The 21,961-nt window shown below is 55.2% G+C and overlaps 2 protein-coding genes across 2 annotated transcripts; one reads left to right on the top strand and one right to left on the bottom strand.

Annotated features, from left to right (window-relative positions):
* Positions 1–6,487: 6,487 nt before the first annotated feature.
* Positions 6,488–9,257, top strand: LOC120406663 (growth-regulated alpha protein-like). The gene is made up of 4 exons (XM_039541682.1): positions 6,488–6,633; positions 8,308–8,434; positions 8,526–8,609; positions 9,123–9,257. Exons 1-4 carry the CDS (start codon positions 6,552–6,554, stop codon positions 9,181–9,183), a joined length of 354 nt encoding a protein of 117 aa, XP_039397616.1. The 5' UTR covers positions 6,488–6,551; the 3' UTR covers positions 9,184–9,257.
* A 1,797-nt stretch (positions 9,258–11,054) lies between these two features.
* On the bottom strand, positions 11,055–14,684 carry LOC120406634 (interleukin-8-like). Its single transcript, XM_039541633.1, has 4 exons — positions 14,506–14,684; positions 12,109–12,235; positions 11,935–12,018; positions 11,055–11,421 (listed from the first exon to the last, which is right to left on the bottom strand). Exons 2-4 carry the CDS (start codon positions 12,225–12,227, stop codon positions 11,361–11,363), a joined length of 264 nt encoding a protein of 87 aa, XP_039397567.1. The 5' UTR covers positions 12,228–12,235; positions 14,506–14,684; the 3' UTR covers positions 11,055–11,360.
* Positions 14,685–21,961: the final 7,277 nt, after the last annotated feature.

The following is a 21,961-nucleotide window of genomic DNA, read 5'->3' as shown; positions in this document are numbered from 1 at the left end:
TCCCTCTTATCCCATGAGAGCTTACTTTGCTTAAGAGCTTTTGGTGAGGGACCTTGTCAAAGACTTTCTGGAAATTTAGGAGTTTTCAATGGTTAGAAGGAAATGCTGCCCCTCTGAGAGAAGAGGGACCCCCCATTCCTAATGACATAGGGGTTCTATTTCTAGTCCTGAAGGGTAAAATGCTTGTTGTACTTTGACCCTGAACAAGCTCTGGGGTTCTAACCCTGGCTCTGGCCTGATGGGTGAGCACCAGCAAGTCTGTGCCTCCCTTGACAAAGTTGATGAAAAGCCCAAAACAAGAGCTAGGGAGTATTAATACTAATCCTCCTGTTACTATGAAGATGTCATGGCCATACAAAGACTTGTCCAGGTTTAACTTGACACACTGAGTAGTTCCATTGAGTCCACTGGGATTAGTCACAGTGCAGAAGATTAAGTCTTTGCAGAATTACAGTCTTAGTTTAGTAATCTGGAGACTGAACCATGCCATTGAATTTAGTTTTTCATTTAAATTCCCACAACTCATGTATGTCTTATTTTAGGTGAGCTTTGCTTCTTACTGCACCACTGTAAAGGAAAATAGGTAATTTGGTGCAGAAGAGAACAGTAAATTAAGGGCTTTAAACCCCTCTATTTCACTGCTTTGACATAGCTCCATATTTGTCAGAAAGCTCAGGTCTTGGGTAACAATTCTATGTGCTATTTATTCCACAATAAATATGTGGGCAAAGCCACATTGTGATGCTGTTGAACACACACAGAAAAAAGGAGACAAAAACACCACATTACTGGTGGGCAAACACTTTCCACAAAGCGATCACTCCACAGCTGACCTCTCAGTCCTCAGCCTCAAAGGAAACCTGCACAACACTTTCAAAAGATGAGCCTGGGCGGCTACATTCATCAGTTCACTAGACACGAAAAATCACAGTCTTGATAAAGACATTGTTTTAGTACAATAATTTGCCTTTTTTATGCCCCGTGGTTCTTTACAATATGCGCAAACTACTTCTGCTAAACAATCCTTCCACCTTATATCCCTCTAGTTACCTTTCCCCGACCAGCAGAGCTCTGTGTAGCCTGGACATGCTACTTTCTTTGCCAGATCCACATAAAGAAGAGCTCGGAGACGCTCAAAAGCTTGTCCTTCCTCCAACAGAATTTGGTCCAACAAAAAGCCATTGCTGTCACCAAACGTCTCTCTTTCCTATCCTGGGACCAGTCCAGCTCCAACAACCCTGCAACCAACGTCCCCAGGCCGCTAGCCTGTGTGTTCTCCAGTGATTTTGAACAGGTTACTCTGATTGCAGGTAGTTGGGTGTTACCTGTTGTAAAAGGGGAAGCTAGGGCTAACTCCCAGAATAAAGATTCCCAGGGATAGCTCAGTGGTTTGAGCATTGGCCTGCTTAAACCCAAGGTTGTGAGTTTAATCCTTAAGGGGACCATTTAGGGAACTGGGATAAAAATCTGTCTGGGGATTGGCCCTGCTTTGAGCAGTGGGTTGGACTAGATACCTCCTGAGATCCCTTCCAATCCTGATATTCTAAGATCCTGTAGGCAGCTTTTTTTTTAATCTGAATGGTATATTTTTATTTAAGTTAATCCACAGATCCTACCAAAACATCTCTGGACAAATAAGGTGGGTGCTGGCCATAGTGCATAAAATGTTTACTCAGTGACGTCTTTGCAAGAGACAGCCACTTGACCACACACCCATTTTAAAGCAATTATACCAGAAATTTCTATTTTTAGGATGTTAGCTGTACAGTACTAAAGTGAAACATAGCAACTTAACAGACAAGCAAAAAAAAATTGAGAGAAAGCCAGCATGTTCCTTGGCAAATTTCATTAGTGGCCGTCATGGAGGGCTTTTTCCCCCTTCATACAGAAGACACCATCTTCATAGACATCCAGCGGTTTTTTAAGGGCATAGCTTTCTGTTCCCGTAGGCAGCTGCAAGGAAGGCACCTTCCTACCTACGTTCACACGGCGCTCAGAGCCCTGGTTCAGAGTCCCCAGGCGGAGTCAGCAAAGCAAAGGTCCCCCGCAGCCTGAGCGTGCGATCAGCCTCCAGGGCTTCCAATCAGTCCACCCCGGCTTCCTTCTCCTCCTCAACCGGCCCGGCCGGGAGGGGCAGGGGGACCCTTCCTTGAGCCCAGGCTTGCTCGAGCTGCAAGCGCCGGTATCCCCAAAGGGGTAGGACACCCCCCGCACCGCCCCGTCCTACCCAACCCAGCGGTGCTGACGGGTGTGGTGCCTTTACACTGACCTGCCCCCCGGGCTCCCCGTCTGCTGCCGGCACACTGGCTGGCGCAGCACTGACAGGGTTACCCGGTGGAGCTGGCAATCACCCGCCCGCTGCAGGGTGCACAGACACACTCGCATGGTTCGAGCTCTTCCCCTCACGCAAGTGACGGAGCAAAGTCCTTCAGCCGGGCTCTCCTGGGGCTCACGGGAGCGGGCTGCTCGCAGGGACTAGATCACCCGCAGGGCGTTTCTCGCGGCGCGCAGGAGCACCAGTGGAAGGGCACAGCCAGTGCGCGCCCAGTGCACGTTATAGCTCGCACCGCGGGGATGCTGAGTTCCAGTTCACAGCTGCCAAACAGATAACACAGTGGGGCCATGTCGTGAAACCAGCTGTGATTTCAACAAGCAGCTTAGACACCCGTGCCGGGCTGTGACCCCAGCGGTGTCCTCCAGAGCCTTTCAGTAAGAGCGGGATCGCCAGGCCATGCGTGCTACAGGCTGGGGGTACATGGAAGCAGCAGCTGTTTCCGTGTTCCTAGTCCACCTAAAACACCAAGTGACGTCACTGCGGAAACCCTGGCACTTGGCGGTGAAAGGGAATTTCGCCCTTAATTACAGCTGTAGCAGGACTGGGGCTTAGAACAAACTGCTGTCGGTTTGTCATTGTTAAAGGGAGAAAATGTATTTTCACAGCCTGCTTGCTGCACAAAGAGAAATAAACTGAAAATCAGGTGGCCGAAAATATTCCTTTAATTCTGTCACTTTTTCTCCTCCTGCCAAACAATGGCAAACCAGGGAACACAGGGGCTAGCGGAAAACACCGAACACGTGACCGTGTTTTTGAAATGCAAAACATCCTTGTGGCTCTGTGCCGGTGACACATCTCGCCCATCCGTGGCTTTCCCCCTCTGGCCGCTCGGGTAGGAGGAACGGGACTGTCACTATGCGAGCATCGCCTTCTCCGGGACAGAGCAAACTTTAAAGCCGCTCCTCGCCCACATGCAGCGCCCTTCCTCAGCTTCGGAGTCTCCGGCAGAGAATGCCCCGGGGGGCGAATTTTGATTTCTGAAGCTTGGGTGATATGGGGCTGGATCGTGCAGCTCTTAGGGGAAGCGCCCGCTAACTGCAGAGGGAAGTTTTGCCCACGGACTGCAGAATCGGGCTCCATTTCTTTTGTAGACTGAGTTAGTTCAGAGGCGTCTGTGCTTTGAACAGAAAAAAAACAGCCTCGCAATCGCTTCCTTTTTTAAGCTGGTTAATAACATATGTCCTGGGTGGTCTGCGCGTGTGTTGCAGTTCCCACTGTGAAAGTTACTGGTGACCCCCCTTAACAGCTATTCAGGCCGCCACTAGGGGAAGCAGAAACCTCAGGTACACAGTAACCTGAACTTTTGAACTGTCTTTTCTCCTCTGCCTTAAAGCAGAAGGAACTAGCTCCAAGTTGGTTTTCACTGACCAGGTAACGGTTTCACCGGGTCTGGCAACCACCAAAGAAGTGTTAACAGGGCATGGTCTTTGTCTGAAAGTGTATAAAAAGTTTGTGAAATTTGTATGAAGCAGAGTTCTTTGTACCTGAGTACAGAACTCTCCTTTTTTCTGCAGAATAAAGCAATCTTTCCTTATCCCTGTCAGGCTGTTATTGGCTCTCAGCTAGAGGGACCGATATTTCCTAACACCACAGATCACACTGGTTTTACTGTTTTGAACGTCTGGTAATTTTTATGGCTTCTCTCTTCGGCCCATCTGGCTGCCAGAGCAGGAGTTGTGCCGAAGCTCTCACTGGCAGCCTGGAGAGACAGAAGGTCTTGCTCACTGTTAAGTTAGTGCAGGGGTCGGCCACCTTTCAGCAGCGCTGTGCCGAGTTCACTCTGATTTAAGGTTCCGCGTGCCAGTAACACATTTTAATGTTTTTAGAAGGTCTCTTTCTAGAAGTCGCTATTATAGAACTAAACTATTGTTGTATGTAAAGTAAATAAGGTTTTTTAAATGTTTAAGAAGCTTCATTTAAAATTAAATTCAAATGCAGAGCCCCTCCGACCCAACCGGTGGCCAGGGTCCGGTCAGTGTGAGTGCCACTGAAAATCAGCTCCTGTGCCGCCTTTGGCATGGTGCCGTAGGTTGCCCACCCGTGAGTTAGGGCATGTCAATCTTTAGTCATGAGACTTCCACATCACCGGGCTGCACTGAGTGATTTGTTCCTCCACTTTACAGTAGGGTAGCTGGGGGGGGGGGCAGCGGAGCACAAGTGTTAGCCAAAAATGGGCTCGTTTCTCCCCGGAGCTAACCAATTACTCCAAAGAGAGACACAGAGAGCAAAACTGAGCTTCTTATACACAGGGCGGGGGGGGGGGCAAGAGGCGCAATTTGCCCCAGGCCCCGGGTGCAGCAGGGGCCCCCATGAGAGTTTTTCGGGGCCCCTGGAGCAGGGTCCCTCACTTGCTCTGGGGGGACAGAAAACTCTTGCGGGGCCGGGCACAGGAGCTTCTTTGCTCCTGGTCTTCGCCTGCGGGGGTCCTTCCGCTTCGGGATAGAAGGACCCCCAGCCGGCAAATAACCGCAGAAGCGGGACCCACCGCCAAACCGCAGCCCGGTGGCGGGGGGCCCTTCCGTTCCGGGACCCGCCGCCAAAGTGCCCTGAAGACCCACGGCGGGCCCCCCGCCGCCGAAGACCGGGCTGCACTTCGGCAGCGGGTCCGCCTTCCATGGTAATTCCGCGGCAGGGGGGCCCGAACTTTGGAGGCGGGTCCCAGAACGGAAGGGGCCCCCCGCATCCGAAGACCCCAGGCCCCCGGAATTCTCTGGGCGGCCCTGCTTATACAGACTCTTTATTGAGCGATCAGCTGAGCGGGTGCCCCCCTCGACTAATGCCAGAGGAAGGACACCCCGAAACAAGATTTTTACCACACATATATAGTATTATTGACGTCATATCAGACCATACTGATAGCAACATGTTTTCCTAAGATCAGGGACAGTGGGTACATAGGTTTATTTACCTGCTGATGCATCATTCCACCTATCTCTCATTGACCAGAGTATTGTTTGTTAAGACAACAAGTCACAAACTCTTAATGATTGCATAAGAGAATCAAAATCAAATTATGTTATCTATCACAAGCGGCCCCGTTTCTTGGTTGCTGTCCGCCAGATGCAGGGGCGGCTCTAGACCCCAGCGCGCCAAGCAGGCGCTTGGGGCGGCCGTTTCCCGGGGGGGCGGCATTTGGCTCCGGTTGAGCTCCCGCAGGCATGCCGGCAGGAGCTCAACCGGAGCCGCGGGAAGAGGGGACCCGCCGCGGGACCGGGGAAGGGCGGCGCAGCGCTCCGCGCTGCTTGGGGCAGCCCGATTTCTAGAGCCGCCCCTGGCCAGATGCAACAAACCAGAAGTAGATTTTTGGCGCCAACAGTGAAATACGAGCTCATGCTCAGACTCAAGGGGGTTCATTTAGCAGCGAACTGCCAAGTTGCTCCCTTAGCTCCCCCGTGATGGGGGAAGTTTGTCCGTGTTTCCGAGCCTGCAGATTGCTGCGCACTAGCGATAACCCCCGAGCAGGCCGGGTCCCTGCTCCTTAACATCAGCCCAGGCTGCTGGGCGGGGCTGTCCGAGGAGTGAACCAGTCTCCTAACGGGAGCGACAGCAGCGGGGGCAGAGCTGGGCCGCTGCACCCCAGGGAGAGCCCGCGTGGCTGGGAACTAGCCCGAGCTGCGAGGGAGACTGGGGCACCGGCGGGACCCATCCCGCTCCCTGCTCCCGCCGTTCCCCCACCCCGGCTTCGCTGTAAGAACTGGGGCCACGGCGCCTTCACCTGGAGCCTGAAATAGCTCGGCCAGATCCCACGGGCAGCGTCCGAGCCCGCCTGCCTCGCCCAGGGGCACCCGGGCTGCACCCCCGCCCCGGCACCCCGCGCTGCCACACCCGGTTCTAGGGGTAATTAAACCTGAACAGCGAACCGCGGGGCTTTCGGGCTTAGGAAACTGGGTTATCGAAACTCCAGGAACCCGCTCCCTGCCGGGCGGGGGATCCCGGGCTCGGTGCGGGGATCGCTACTGCGGGAGTGAAGGTGTCTGGATTGGGGGCTCCGGGCGGGGATCCCGGGCCCGGGCCAGTCCCCGAGCCCAGCCCTTGGCGCGGGGCCGGGGCAGGCGGGTCCCAGCTGAAGCGGGTTTCTCCGGCCGCTCCGCCCTCTCTGCCCCGGGGATTTCCCGGCCGGGTCCCGCGGGGATAAAAGCGGCCGCGGGGGGCTGCGGTGGCTCAGAGCTGAGCCGAGCCCAGATCCCAGCACCAGCCTCCGCCGCCAGCCCGGACCATGAGCCGCCCCGAGAGCTTCGCCCCCGGCAGCGCCCTGCTGCTGCTGCTGCTGCTAGCGGCCTGCCCCGCGTTGTGCCGGGGTAAGGGGCTCGCTGCGCCGGGGGCCCCGGGACCGGGCTGGGGGAGTCTCGCTTCCCACTGGGGAGTGTATAAGCGGGGAATGGGTCCGCTATTGTAGGGCGCTTCCCTGGCTTCTGCACTACCCCGTCTGGTGAAATGGGCTAGTGGAAGGATCTGAGTCCTGCTCCCATTCCCTTTCCCCAGAGGCCTCCCTGCCCTGGAGATCTCCCCTTCCACTCTCCTGTCTGGCAGAGCCCTCCTAACCCCGACAAGGCTGGGCCCAGTATTCCTGGGCGGCTGGACTCCCAACCCTGCTGTGGTCACCCAGGATAGGGGCTAGGGTGTCCCCTCTCCGGGGTGTTCTCTCTGCACTGGGCACCTCCCTGACCAGGGGCGGCTCCAGACCCCAGCACGCCAAGCGCGTGCTTGGGGCAGCATGCCGCGGGGGGTGCTCTGCCGGTTGCCAGGAGGGGTGCAGGCAGCTCCGGTGGACCTCCCACAGAGGTGCCTGCGGAGGGTCCGCTGGTCCCACGGCTCCGGTGGAGCATCCGCAGGGTCGCCTGTGGGAGGTCCACCAGAGCCGCGGGACCAGGGACCGGCAGAGCGCTCCTCGCGGCGTGCCGCCCTGCTTGGGGCGGCAAAATGGCTAGAGCCGCCCCTGTCCCTCACCCACTGATCATTTCATACAATTTAAAGCAAATACAATTTATTTAATCAGCAATTAGTTTAAAAAAGAATAAGGAACAATGGGAAAGGTTCAGGGAAAACCCATCACCCTGCTCTGTGGCAGGGAACATCACAAACAGTGTCTCTGGAACGTCAGGGCAGTTCAGTCTGTTCCTTGTAGGTCCCTGGCCTCCTTCTAAGCCATGGCTGTGCTGCAGGGACGCTGTGGGTTGGACACTTGCTCTGGTGGTGGCCACGCATCTCCGGGCATTGGGTGGCGGGACCCTTCTTCCCAGCACCAGCCCTCTGTCGGGTTCAGATCCCCCTCCCAGTCTGGCCTGCAAGGACCCTTGGCTGGCAGTGTCTTTCTGCGCTGGGTCCTTTGCCCAGAATCCCCTCTTGGCTGGCCCCAGTTGCTCACCGCATCCGGCTCCAGACTGCTCCAGCCCCAGCTCCACTGTTCTAGCTCTGGCTCCTCTCTGCCTCAGCAGGGAGGCTGCTCTGCCTCCAGCCCCCTGGGCTGCTTCTCACAGGTCTGCTCTGTGGGCTGCTTCTGTGACTCTGCTCCCAGCTCTCACTTGCTTCCTGGGCTGCTTTTCTGGCCCCTCTGGATCCGGCACAACTCTGCTCCCCAGCTCGGCTTGGACCCCTGCTCTGTCTGACCCAGGCAATTCCAGCTCACATGGAGGACGGGACCCTGGTCTCCTGACTCCCTGATTAGCCTGCTCACCCTGTCAGTCTGGAGCAGGGGCCTCTCCTCATTGTTCCTGGGGACTGTCAGTCTCAGGGTCCTTATTTCCCATCATCCCTTCCCCTTTCTTTTGGCACTGGGAGTTAGCCAACCCCAAAAAAACCTCACTGAGTCTTAGTAAGGGGACAACATCCCCTTACACTTGGAAGGATGGATGGGATCCAGGTGTCTGGGAGCTGGCCGTATGTGGGGAGTCTGGGGTGATGGATGGGACCCAGGTGTGGGGTGTCCCCAGGCCGCTGGCAGGAGCTGAGTCTTTCTCCCCCTCCCCGGGCAGGTGCCCCCATGGACGGCGAGCTGCGGTGCCAGTGCCTGCAGACCGAGGCCGCGGTGATCCCCCCCAAGCGCATCGCCCACATGGAGCTGATCCCCGAGGGGCACCACTGCGGGGTGCCAGAAGTCATGTAAGTGTTGTGGCCCTGCTGCCCCCCCCCTGCAGCCTGCGCCCCCCTCCCCGCAGAGCCCTCACCCCCTCTCCCCTCTGCCTCCCCGCAGAGCCACCACGAAGAATGGCAAGAAAGTCTGTCTGGATCCCACCGCGCCCTGGGTCAAGCTGATCGTCACCAAGATCCAGAACAGGTACCTGCCTGGGGGTGTCGCTCTTCCTGTTGTGCCAGTGGCCAGGGCCCCATCGGTGAAGGGCCAAAATCCCAATAACACATATATAAGATCTTGGCCACAGTCCCTGGTAAGAACCTTTCACATAGGCCCAAATTCCAGGGCCTGCTCTGAGGCATGAGGCCTAGTTAACAGTGGACAATACATGGCTAAAGAAAAGCTGGATGAGCAGGGAACAGCCGTGTATGTTTCAACGATACATAAAGCGGAGCCAGCACAACTCCAGGTGGGGAGCAGTCATTGGGAGGCTTATCAGGAGTTATAGGCACAGAGCTCACTGAGAGGAGCCTTACAGGCTACTCCCTGGTTCGGGAAGAGAATACGCTGCATATTCCCCAGAGTTCAGGGAGAGGCCTAGCATGAGTTATGGCATCCTCCCTCACAGAGGCCAGTCCTAGCTCACAGGATCGCATTGGTAACTCATACACAGTTGCCATTGCTGTGCACTGTTCTTTTTCCTTTAAAACCCTCCAGTATTGCACCTGTGGACCAACCTGCCCTGACAGACCCCGTCATTCCTCTGGACCCAAAATAAGGATTTAACTTACCCGTTGCAAGAGGAGAATTTTGAGGGATAGCACCTGTGTATTAGCAAACATGTTAACCTGGGCTATGGGCGGAGTCTTTTAGACTATTGGCCTATTGTGCTAATTTTGTTTTGCTGCTAGAACCTATCCAGGATCTGGGGAACTCCCCTCTCCCCGCGCTTCTCTCCGCCCAGTGGCACGTATATAATCTATTGTTTAGCAATGTCTCACTGAGCCTAATAAGCAAAGTGACACTCCGCCAGCGCTGTGCGTAATAAACCCTTGTGCTTGACTCTACCTGGTGTCCAACTTCTGTTCACTCAACCAGTCCCGCGCTGCCCAGGGGCAAGGGAGCAGGTGTGGGTGTCCCAGTGACAATGGGCCAGATTGTATCAGAACTGTCCATTGGTTAGGACTCAGTGGCCCAGGCTGTATTATGGGGTGAGAGAAGCCGGGAGTCATACAGCAGAACAGTTCACATATAATGTAAGTTTGTTTGTTCTCTCACCCATCAAACGGGGCTGCAACCTGTGGCTGGCGGAGTCGCGATCCCCGCACCGAGCCCGGGATCCCCGCCCGGAACCCCCAATCCAGCCACCTTCACTCCCGCAGCAGCGATCCCCGCACTGAGCCCGGGATCCCCGCCCGGAACCCCCAATCCAGCCACCTTCACTCCCGCAGCAGCGATCCCCGCACTGAGCCCGGGATCCCCGCCCGGAACCCCCAATCCAGCCACCTTCACTCCCGCAGCAGCGATCCCCGCACCGAGCCCGGGATCCCCGCCCGGAGCCCCCAATCCAGACACCTTCACTCCCGCAGGAGCGATCCCCGCACCGAGCCCGGGATCCCCTGCCCGGCAGGGAGCGGGTTCCGTGGAGTTTCGATAACCCAGTTTCCTAAGCCCGAAAGCCCCGCGGTTCGCTGTTCAGGTTTAATTACCCCTAGAACCGGGTGTGGCAGCGCGGGGGTGCAGCCCGGGTGCCCCTGGGCGAGGCAGGCGGGCTCGGACCACAGGCTGCACGTGGGATCTGGCCGAGCTATTTCAGGCTCCAGGTGAAGGCGCCGTGGCCCCAGTTCTTACAGCGAAGCCGGGGTGGGGGAACGGCGGGAGCAGGGAGCGGGATGGGTCCCGCCGGTGCCCCAGTCTCCCTCGCAGCTCGGGCTAGTTCCCAGCCACGCGGGCTCTCCCTGGGGTGCAGCGGCCCAGCTCTGCCCCCGCTGCTGTCGCTCCCGTTAGGAGACTGGTTCACTTCTCCGACAACAGCGAACCGCGGGGCTTTCGGGCTTAGGAAACTGGGTTATCGAAACTCCACGGAACCCGCTCCCTGCCGGGCAGGGGATCCCGGGCTCGGTGCGGGGATCGCTCCTGCGGGAGTGAAGGTGTCTGGATTGGGGCTCCGGCGGGATCCCGGCTCGGTGCGATCGCTGCTGCGGGAGTGAAGGTGGCTGGATTGGGGGGTCCGGGCGGGGATCCCGGGCTCGGTGCGGGGATCGCTGCTGCGGGAGTGAAGGTGGCTGGATTGGGGGTTCCGGGCGGGGATCCCGGGCTCAGTGCGGGGATCGCTGCTGCGGGAGTGAAGGTGGCTGGATTGGGGTTCCGGCGGGGATCCCGGGCTCGGTGCGGGGATCGCGACTCCGCCAGCCACAGGTTGCAGCCCCGTTTGATGGGTGAGAGAACAAACAAACTTACATTATATGTGAACTGTTCTGCTGTATGACTCCCGGCTTCTCTCACCCCATAATACAGCCTGGGCCACTGAGTCCTAACCAATGGACAGTTCTGATACAATCTGGCCCATTGTCACTGGGACACCCACACCTGCTCCCTTGCCCCTGGGCAGCGCGGGACTGGTTGGGTGAACAGAAGTTGGACACCAGGTAGAGTCAAGCACAAGGGTTTATTACGCACAGCGCTGGCGGAGTGTCACTTTGCTTATTAGGCTCAGTGAGACACTGCTAAACAATAGATTATATACGTGCCAGTGGGCGGAGAGAAGCGGGGGGGGTGGGGGGGGAGAGTTCCCCAGACCCTGGATAGGTTCTAGCAGCAAGACAAAATTAGCACAATAGGCCAATAGTCTAAAAGATGGCATCATGGCTCCGCGCATAGCCCAGGTTAACATGTTTGCTAATACACAGGTGCTATCCCTCAAAATTCTCCTCTTGCAACGGGTAAGTTAAATCCTTATTTTGGGTCCAGAGGAATGACGGGGTCTGTCAGGGCAGGTTGGTCCACAGGTGCAATACTGGAGGGTTTTAAAGGAAAAAGAACAGTGCACAGCAATGGCAACTGTGTATGAGTTACCAATGCGATCCTGTGAGCTAGGACTGGCCTCTGTGAGGGAGGATGCCATAACTCATGCTAGGCCTCTCCCTGAACTCTGGGGAATATGCAGCGTATTCTCTTCCCGAACCAGGGAGTAGCCTGTAAGGTTCCTCTCAGTGAGCTCTGTGCCTATAACTCCTGATAAGCCTCCCAATGACTGCTCCCCACCTGCAGTTATGCTGGCTCAGCTTTATGTATAGTTGAAACATACAAGGCTGTTCCCTGCTCATCCAGCTTTTCTTTAGCCATGTATTGTCCACTGTTAACTAGGCCTCATGCCTCAGAGCAGGCCCTGGAATTTGGGCCTATGTGAAAGGTTCTTACCAGGGACTGTGGCCAAGATCTTATATATGTGTTATTGGGATTTTGGCCCTTCACCAATGGGGCCCTGGCCCCTGGCACAACAGGAAGAGCGACACCCCCAGGCAGGTACCTGTTCAGGATCTTGGTGACGATCAGCTTGACCCAGGGCGTGGTGGGATCCAGACAGACTTCCTTGCCATTTTTCATGGTGGCTCTGCGGGGAGGCAGAGGGGAGAGGGGGTGAGGGCTCTGCGGGGAGGGGGGGTAGCTGGCTGGGGGGGGGGAGCAGGGCCCCGACACTTACATGACTTCTGGCACCCCGCAGTGGTGCCCCTCGGGGATCAGCTCCACGTGGGTGATGCGCTTGGGGGGGATCACCGTGGCCTCGGTCTGCAGGCACTGGCACCGCAGCTCGCCGTCCATGGGGGCACCTGCCCGGGGAGGAAGACTCAGCTCCTGCCAGTGGCCTGGGGACACCCCACATCTGGGTCCCATCATTCACCCCGGACTCCCCACATACGGCCAGCTCCCAGACACCTGGATCCCATCCATCCTTCCAAGTGTAAGGGGACTGTTGTCCCCTTCCTAAGACTCAGTGAGGTTTTTTGGGGGTTGGCTAACTCCCAGTGCCAAAAGAAAGGGGAAGGGATGATGGGAAATAAGGACCCTGAGACTGACAGTCCCCAGGAACAATGAGGAGAGGCCCCTGCTCCAGACTGACAGGGTGAGCAGGCTAATCAGGGAGTCAGGAGACCAGGGTCCCGTCCTCCATGTGAGCTGGAATTGCCTGGGTCAGACAGAGCAGGGGTCCAAGCCGAGCTGGGGAGCAGAGTTGTGCCGGATCCAGAGGGGCCAGAAAAGCAGCCCAGGAAGCAAGTGAGAGCTGGGAGCAGAGTCACAGAAGCAGCCCACAGAGCAGACCTGTGAGAAGCAGCCCAGGGGGCTGGAGGCAGAGCAGCCTCCCTGCTGAGGCAGAGAGGAGCCAGAGCTAGAACAGTGGAGCTGGGGCTGGAGCAGTCTGGAGCCGGATGCGGTGAGCAACTGGGGCCAGCCAAGAGGGGATTCTGGGCAAAGGACCCAGCGCAGAAAGACACTGCCAGCCAAGGGTCCTTGCAGGCCAGACTGGGAGGGGGATCTGAACCCGACAGGGGGCTGGTGCTGGGAAGAAGGGTCCCGCCACCCAACGCCCGGAGATGCGTGGCCACCACCAGAGCAAGTGTCCAACCCACAGCGTCCCTGCAGCACAGCCACGGCTTAGAAGGAGGCCAGGGACCTACAAGGAACAGACTGAACTGCCCTGACGTTCCAGAGACACTGTTTGTGATGTTCCCTGCCACAGAGCAGGGTGATGGGTTTTCCCTGAACCTTTCCCATTGTTCCTTATTCTTTTTTAAACTAATTGCTGATTAAATAAATTGTATTTGCTTTAAATTGTATGAAATGATCAGTGGGTGAGGGACAGGGGCGGCTCTAGCCATTTTGCCGCCCCAAGCAGGGCGGCACGCCGCGAGGAGCGCTCTGCCGGTCCCTGGTCCCGCGGCTCTGGTGGACCTCCCACAGGCGACCCTGCGGATGCTCCACCGGAGCCGTGGGACCAGCGGACCCTCCGCAGGCACCTCTGTGGGAGGTCCACCGGAGCTGCCTGCACCCCTCCTGGCAACCGGCAGAGCACCCCCCGCGGCATGCTGCCCCAAGCACGCGCTTGGCGTGCTGGGGTCTGGAGCCGCCCCTGGTCAGGGAGGTGCCCAGTGCAGAGAGAACACCCTGGAGAGGGGACACCCTAGCCCCTATCCTGGGTGACCACAGCAGGGTTGGGAGTCCAGCCGCCCAGGAATACTGGGCCCAGCCTTGTCGGGGTTAGGAGGGCTCTGCCAGACAGGAGAGTGGAAGGGGAGATCTCCAGGGCAGGGAGGCCTCTGGGGAAAGGGAATGGGAGCAGGACTCAGATCCTTCCACTAGCCCATTTCACCAGACGGGGTAGTGCAGAAGCCAGGGAAGCGCCCTACAATAGCGGACCCAGTCCCCGCTTATACACTCCCAGTGGGAAGCGAGACTCCCCAGCCCGGTCCCGGGGCCCCGGCGCAGCGAGCCCTTACCCCGGCACAACGCGGGCAGGCCGCTAGCAGCAGCAGCAGCAGCAGGGCGCTGCCGGGCGAAGCTCGGGGCGGCTCATGGTCCGGGCTGGCGGCGGAGGCTGGTGCTGGGATCTGGGCTCGGCTCAGCTCTGAGCCACCGCAGCCCCCCGCGGCCGCTTTTATCCCCGCGGGACCCGGCCGGGAAATCCCCGGGGCAGAGAGGGCGGAGCGGCCGGAGAAACCCGCTTCAGCTGGGACCCGCCTGCCCCGGCCCCGCGCCAAGGGCTGGGCTCGGGACTGGCCCGGGCCCGGGATCCCCGCCCGGAGCCCCCAATCCAGACACCTTCACTCCCGCAGTAGCGATCCCCGCACCGAGCCCGGGATCCCCCGCCCGGCAGGGAGCGGGTTCCTGGAGTTTCGATAACCCAGTTTCCTAAGCCCGAAAGCCCCGCGGTTCGCTGTTCAGGTTTAATTACCCCTAGAACCGGGTGTGGCAGCGCGGGGTGCCGGGGCGGGGGTGCAGCCCGGGTGCCCCTGGGCGAGGCAGGCGGGCTCGGACGCTGCCCGTGGGATCTGGCCGAGCTATTTCAGGCTCCAGGTGAAGGCGCCGTGGCCCCAGTTCTTACAGCGAAGCCGGGGTGGGGGAACGGCGGGAGCAGGGAGCGGGATGGGTCCCGCCGGTGCCCCAGTCTCCCTCGCAGCTCGGGCTAGTTCCCAGCCACGCGGGCTCTCCCTGGGGTGCAGCGGCCCAGCTCTGCCCCCGCTGCTGTCGCTCCCGTTAGGAGACTGGTTCACTCCTCGGACAGCCCCGCCCAGCAGCCTGGGCTGATGTTAAGGAGCAGGGACCCGGCCTGCTCGGGGGTTATCGCTAGTGCGCAGCAATCTGCAGGCTCGGAAACACGGACAAACTTCCCCCATCACGGGGGAGCTAAGGGAGCAACTTGGCAGTTCGCTGCTAAATGAACCCCCTTGAGTCTGAGCATGAGCTCGTATTTCACTGTTGGCGCCAAAAATCTACTTCTGGTTTGTTGCATCTGGCCAGGGGCGGCTCTAGAAATCGGGCTGCCCCAAGCAGCGCGGAGCGCTGCGCCGCCCTTCCCCGGTCCCGCGGCGGGTCCCCTCTTCCCGCGGCTCCGGTTGAGCTCCTGCCGGCATGCCTGCGGGAGCTCCACCGGAGCCAAATGCCGCCCCCCCGGGAAACGGCCGCCCCAAGCGCCTGCTTGGCGCGCTGGTGTCTAGAGCCGCCCCTGCATCTGGCGGACACCAACCAAGAAACGGGGCCGCTTGTGATAGATAACATAATTTGATTTTGATTCTCTTATGCAATCATTAAGAGTTTGTGACTTGTTGTCTTAACAAACAATACTCTGGTCAATGAGAGATAGGTGGAATGATGCATCAGCAGGTAAATAAACCTATGTACCCACTGTCCCTGATCTTAGGAAAACATGTTGCTATCAGTATGGTCTGATATGACGTCAATAATACTATATATGTGTGGTAAAAATCTTGTTTCGGGGTGTCCTTCCTCTGGCATTAGTCGAGGGGGGCACCCGCTCAGCTGATCGCTCAATAAAGAGTCTGTATAAGCAGGGCCGCCCAGAGAATTCCGGGGGCCTGGGGTCTTCGGATGCGGGGGGCCCCTTCCGTTCTGGGACCCGCCTCCAAAGTTCGGGCCCCCCTGCCGCGGAATTACCATGGAAGGCGGACCCGCTGCCGAAGTGCAGCCCGGGCTGCGGCGGGGGGCCCGCCGTGGGTCTTCCGGGCACTTTGGCGGGGGGCCCGGTCCGGGAAGGGCCCCCCGCCACCGGGCTGCGGTTTGGCGGTGGGTCCCGCTTCTGCGGTTATTTGCCGGCTGGGGGTCCTTCTATCCCGAAGCGGAAGGACCCCCGCAGGCGAAGACCAGGAGCAAAGAAGCTCCTGTGCCCGGCCCCGCAAGAGTTTTCTGTCCCCCCAGAGCAAGTGAGGGACCCTGCTCCAGGGGCCCCGAAAAACTCTCATGGGGGCCCCTGCTGCACCCGGGGCCTGGGGCAAATTGCACCTCTTGCCCCCCCCCCCCGCCCTGTGTATAAGAAGCTCAGTTTTGCTCTCTGTGTCTCTCTTTGGAGTAATTGGTTAGCTCCGGGGAGAAACGAGCCCATTTTTGGCTAACACTTGTGCTCCGCTGCCCCCCCCCCAGCTACCCTACTGTAAAGTGGAGGAACAAATCACTCAGTGCAGCCCGGTGATGTGGAAGTCTCATGACTATTGATTTACATGCACTAACTCAGGGGTTGGCAACCTACGGCACCATGCCAAAGGCGGCACAGGAGCTGATTTTCAGTGGCACTCACACTGACCGGACCCTGGCCACCGGTTGGGTCGGAGGGGCTCTGCATTTGAATTTAATTTTAAATGAAGCTTCTTAAACATTTAAAAAACCTTATTTACTTTACATACAACAATAGTTTAGTTCTATAATAGCGACTTCTAGAAAGAGACCTTCTAAAAACATTAAAATGTGTTACTGGCACGCGGAACCTTAAATCAGAGTGAACTCGGCACAGCGCTGCTGAAAGGTGGCCGACCCCTGCACTAACTTAACAGTGAGCAAGACCTTCTGTCTCTCCAGGCTGCCAGTGAGAGCTTCGGCACAACTCCTGCTCTGGCAGCCAGATGGGCCGAAGAGAGAAGCCATAAAAATTACCAGACGTTCAAAACAGTAAAACCAGTGTGATCTGTGGTGTTAGGAAATATCGGTCCCTCTAGCTGAGAGCCAATAACAGCCTGACAGGGATAAGGAAAGATTGCTTTATTCTGCAGAAAAAAGGAGAGTTCTGTACTCAGGTACAAAGAACTCTGCTTCATACAAATTTCACAAACTTTTTATACACTTTCAGACAAAGACCATGCCCTGTTAACACTTCTTTGGTGGTTGCCAGACCCGGTGAAACCGTTACCTGGTCAGTGAAAACCAACTTGGAGCTAGTTCCTTCTGCTTTAAGGCAGAGGAGAAAAGACAGTTCAAAAGTTCAGGTTACTGTGTACCTGAGGTTTCTGCTTCCCCTAGTGGCGGCCTGAATAGCTGTTAAGGGGGGTCACCAGTAACTTTCACAGTGGGAACTGCAACACACGCGCAGACCACCCAGGACATATGTTATTAACCAGCTTAAAAAAGGAAGCGATTGCGAGGCTGTTTTTTTTCTGTTCAAAGCACAGACGCCTCTGAACTAACTCAGTCTACAAAAGAAATGGAGCCCGATTCTGCAGTCCGTGGGCAAAACTTCCCTCTGCAGTTAGCGGGCGCTTCCCCTAAGAGCTGCACGATCCAGCCCCATATCACCCAAGCTTCAGAAATCAAAATTCGCCCCCCGGGGCATTCTCTGCCGGAGACTCCGAAGCTGAGGAAGGGCGCTGCATGTGGGCGAGGAGCGGCTTTAAAGTTTGCTCTGTCCCGGAGAAGGCGATGCTCGCATAGTGACAGTCCCGTTCCTCCTACCCGAGCGGCCAGAGGGGGAAAGCCACGGATGGGCGAGATGTGTCACCGGCACAGAGCCACAAGGATGTTTTGCATTTCAAAAACACGGTCACGTGTTCGGTGTTTTCCGCTAGCCCCTGTGTTCCCTGGTTTGCCATTGTTTGGCAGGAGGAGAAAAAGTGACAGAATTAAAGGAATATTTTCGGCCACCTGATTTTCAGTTTATTTCTCTTTGTGCAGCAAGCAGGCTGTGAAAATACATTTTCTCCCTTTAACAATGACAAACCGACAGCAGTTTGTTCTAAGCCCCAGTCCTGCTACAGCTGTAATTAAGGGCGAAATTCCCTTTCACCGCCAAGTGCCAGGGTTTCCGCAGTGACGTCACTTGGTGTTTTAGGTGGACTAGGAACACGGAAACAGCTGCTGCTTCCATGTACCCCCAGCCTGTAGCACGCATGGCCTGGCGATCCCGCTCTTACTGAAAGGCTCTGGAGGACACCGCTGGGGTCACAGCCCGGCACGGGTGTCTAAGCTGCTTGTTGAAATCACAGCTGGTTTCACGACATGGCCCCACTGTGTTATCTGTTTGGCAGCTGTGAACTGGAACTCAGCATCCCCGCGGTGCGAGCTATAACGTGCACTGGGCGCGCACTGGCTGTGCCCTTCCACTGGTGCTCCTGCGCGCCGCGAGAAACGCCCTGCGGGTGATCTAGTCCCTGCGAGCAGCCCGCTCCCGTGAGCCCCAGGAGAGCCCGGCTGAAGGACTTTGCTCCGTCACTTGCGTGAGGGGAAGAGCTCGAACCATGCGAGTGTGTCTGTGCACCCTGCAGCGGGCGGGTGATTGCCAGCTCCACCGGGTAACCCTGCCAGCGCTGCGCAAGCCAGTGTGCCGGCAGCAGACGGGGAGCCCGGGGGGCAGGTCAGTGTAAAGGCACCACACCCGTCAGCACCGCTGGGTTGGGTAGGACGGGGCGGTGCGGGGGGTGTCCTACCCCTTTGGGGAACAGCGGGGCTTGCAGCTCAAGCAAGCCTGGGCTCAAGGAAGGGTCCCGCTGTCCCGCCCGGGCCGGGCCGGTTGAGGAGGAGAAGGAAGCCGGGGTGGACTGATTGGAAGACCTGGAGGCTGATCGCACGCTCAGGCTGCGGGGGACCTTTGCTTTGCTGACTCCGCCTGGGGACTCTGAACCAGGGCTCTGAGCGCCGTGTGAACGTAGGTAGGAAGGTGCCTTCCTTGCAGCTGCCTACGGGAACAGAAAGCTATGCCCTTAAAAAACCGCTGGATGTCTATGAAGATGGTGTCTTCTGTATGAAGGGGAAAAAAGCCTTCCATGACGGCCACTAATGAAATTTGCCAAGGAACATGCTGGCTTTCTCTCAATTTTTTTTTGCTTGTCTGTTAAGTTGCTATGTTTCACTTTAGTACTGTACAGCTAACATCCTAAAAATAGAAATTTCTGGTATAATTGCTTTAAAATGGGTGTGTGGTCAAGTGGCTGTCTCTTGCAAAGACGTCACTGAGTAAACATTTTATGCACTATGGCCAGCACCCACCTTATTTGTCCAGAGATGTTTTGGTAGGATCTGTGGATTAACTTAAATAAAAATATACCATTCAGATTAAAAAAAAAAGCTGCCTACAGGATCTTAGAATATCAGGATTGGAAGGGATCTCAGGAGGTATCTAGTCCAACCCACTGCTCAAAGCAGGGCCAATCCCCAGACAGATTTTTATCCCAGTTCCCTAAATGGTCCCCTTAAGGATTAAACTCACAACCTTGGGTTTAAGCAGGCCAATGCTCAAACCACTGAGCTATCCCTGGGAATCTTTATTCTGGGAGTTAGCCCTAGCTTCCCCTTTTACAACAGGTAACACCCAACTACCTGCAATCAGAGTAACCTGTTCAAAATCACTGGAGAACACACAGGCTAGCGGCCTGGGGACGTTGGTTGCAGGGTTGTTGGAGCTGGACTGGTCCCAGGATAGGAAAGAGAGACGTTTGGTGACAGCAATGGCTTTTTGTTGGACCAAATTCTGTTGGAGGAAGGACAAGCTTTTGAGCGTCTCCGAGCTCTTCTTTATGTGGATCTGGCAAAGAAAGTAGCATGTCCAGGCTACACAGAGCTCTGCTGGTCGGGGAAAGGTAACTAGAGGGATATAAGGTGGAAGGATTGTTTAGCAGAAGTAGTTTGCGCATATTGTAAAGAACCACGGGGCATAAAAAAGGCAAATTATTGTACTAAAACAATGTCTTTATCAAGACTGTGATTTTTCGTGTCTAGTGAACTGATGAATGTAGCCGCCCAGGCTCATCTTTTGAAAGTGTTGTGCAGGTTTCCTTTGAGGCTGAGGACTGAGAGGTCAGCTGTGGAGTGATCGCTTTGTGGAAAGTGTTTGCCCACCAGTAATGTGGTGTTTTTGTCTCCTTTTTTCTGTGTGTGTTCAACAGCATCACAATGTGGCTTTGCCCACATATTTATTGTGGAATAAATAGCACATAGAATTGTTACCCAAGACCTGAGCTTTCTGACAAATATGGAGCTATGTCAAAGCAGTGAAATAGAGGGGTTTAAAGCCCTTAATTTACTGTTCTCTTCTGCACCAAATTACCTATTTTCCTTTACAGTGGTGCAGTAAGAAGCAAAGCTCACCTAAAATAAGACATACATGAGTTGTGGGAATTTAAATGAAAAACTAAATTCAATGGCATGGTTCAGTCTCCAGATTACTAAACTAAGACTGTAATTCTGCAAAGACTTAATCTTCTGCACTGTGACTAATCCCAGTGGACTCAATGGAACTACTCAGTGTGTCAAGTTAAACCTGGACAAGTCTTTGTATGGCCATGACATCTTCATAGTAACAGGAGGATTAGTATTAATACTCCCTAGCTCTTGTTTTGGGCTTTTCATCAACTTTGTCAAGGGAGGCACAGACTTGCTGGTGCTCACCCATCAGGCCAGAGCCAGGGTTAGAACCCCAGAGCTTGTTCAGGGTCAAAGTACAACAAGCATTTTACCCTTCAGGACTAGAAATAGAACCCCTATGTCATTAGGAATGGGGGGTCCCTCTTCTCTCAGAGGGGCAGCATTTCCTTCTAACCATTGAAAACTCCTAAATTTCCAGAAAGTCTTTGACAAGGTCCCTCACCAAAAGCTCTTAAGCAAAGTAAGCTCTCATGGGATAAGAGGGAAGATTCCCTCATGGACTGATAACTTGTTAAAAGATAGGAAACAAAGGGTAGGAATAAATTATCCGTTTTCAGAATGGAGAGAGGTAAATAGTGGTGTCCCCCAGGGGTCTGTACTGAGACCAGTCCTATTGAACATATTCATACATGATCTGGAAAAAGGAGTAAACTGTGAGGTGACAAAATTTGCAGATGATACAAAACTACTCAAGATAGTGAAGTCCCAGGTAGACTGTGAAGAACTACAAAAGGATCTCTCAAACCTAATGATTGGGCAACAAAATGGCTGATGAATTTTAATGTTGATAAATGCAAAGTAATACATATTGGAAAACATAAAATGATGGGGCCTAAATTAGCTGTTACCACTCAAGAGAGATCTTGGAGTCCTAGTGGATAGTTCTCTGAAAATATCCACTCATTGTGCAGCTGCAGTCAAAAAAGCGAACAAAATGTTGGGAATAATTAAGAAAGGGATAGATAATAAGACAGAAAATATCATGTTGCCTCTATATAAATCCATGGTATGCCAAGATCTTGAATATTGCTTGCAGATGTGTTCGCCTCATCTCAAAAAGCGTATATTAGACTTGGAAAAGGTTCAGAAAAGGGCAACAAAAATGATTAGGGGTATGGAACAGCTTCCAATTGAGGAGAGATTAATAAGACTGGGCCTTTGCATCTTAGAAAAGAGATGACTAAGGGGGGCTATGATACAGGTCTATGAAATCATTACTGGTGTGGAGATAGTAAATAAGCAAGTGTTATTTACTCCTTCTCATAGCACAAGAACGAGGGGTCATCAAATGAAATTAATAGGCAGCAGGTTTAAAACAAACAAAAGGAAGTATTTTTTCACACAATGCACAGTCAACCTGTGGAACTCTTTGCCAGAAGATATTGTGAAGGCCAAGACTATAACAGGGTTCAAGGAAAAACTAGATAAGTTCGTCGAGGATAGGTCCATCAATGGCTATTAGCCAGGATGGGCAGGGATGGTGTCCTTGGCCTCTGTTTGCCAGAAGCTGGGAATGGGCAACAGAGGATGGATCACTTGGTGATTTACCTGTTCTGTTCATTCCTTTTGTGGCACCTGGCATTAGCCACTGTCAGAAGACAGGATACTGGGCTAGATGGAACTTTGGTCTGACTCGGTATGGCCGTTCTTATGTTACAGTAGTGGATCCTAAAAATATGTCACATACAGAAAAGCCAGTGGAGGTCATTGGAATGAAGCCTCCACCAGCAATTAGAATTTTTCCTCTCTGAGTCTGAGAAGTTGGGTGATCGTGCCGAGGTAGAGTCGCTCTCCAGGGTAGGGACACAGAGAAGTAATGACAAAGGAGCTCCAGGAGGTTAACTGGCCTGTAGGTTGTAACCTAGATTACATGACTGTTGGAGTGTGGCTTTAAGGGTTCACTGGTGCTGATTTGCAAG

Source organism: Mauremys reevesii, linkage group 5, assembly GCF_016161935.1.
Source record: "Mauremys reevesii isolate NIE-2019 linkage group 5, ASM1616193v1, whole genome shotgun sequence".
Lineage (NCBI taxonomy): Eukaryota > Metazoa > Chordata > Testudines > Geoemydidae > Mauremys > Mauremys reevesii.
This window is presented reverse-complemented; position numbering and strand designations above follow the sequence as displayed.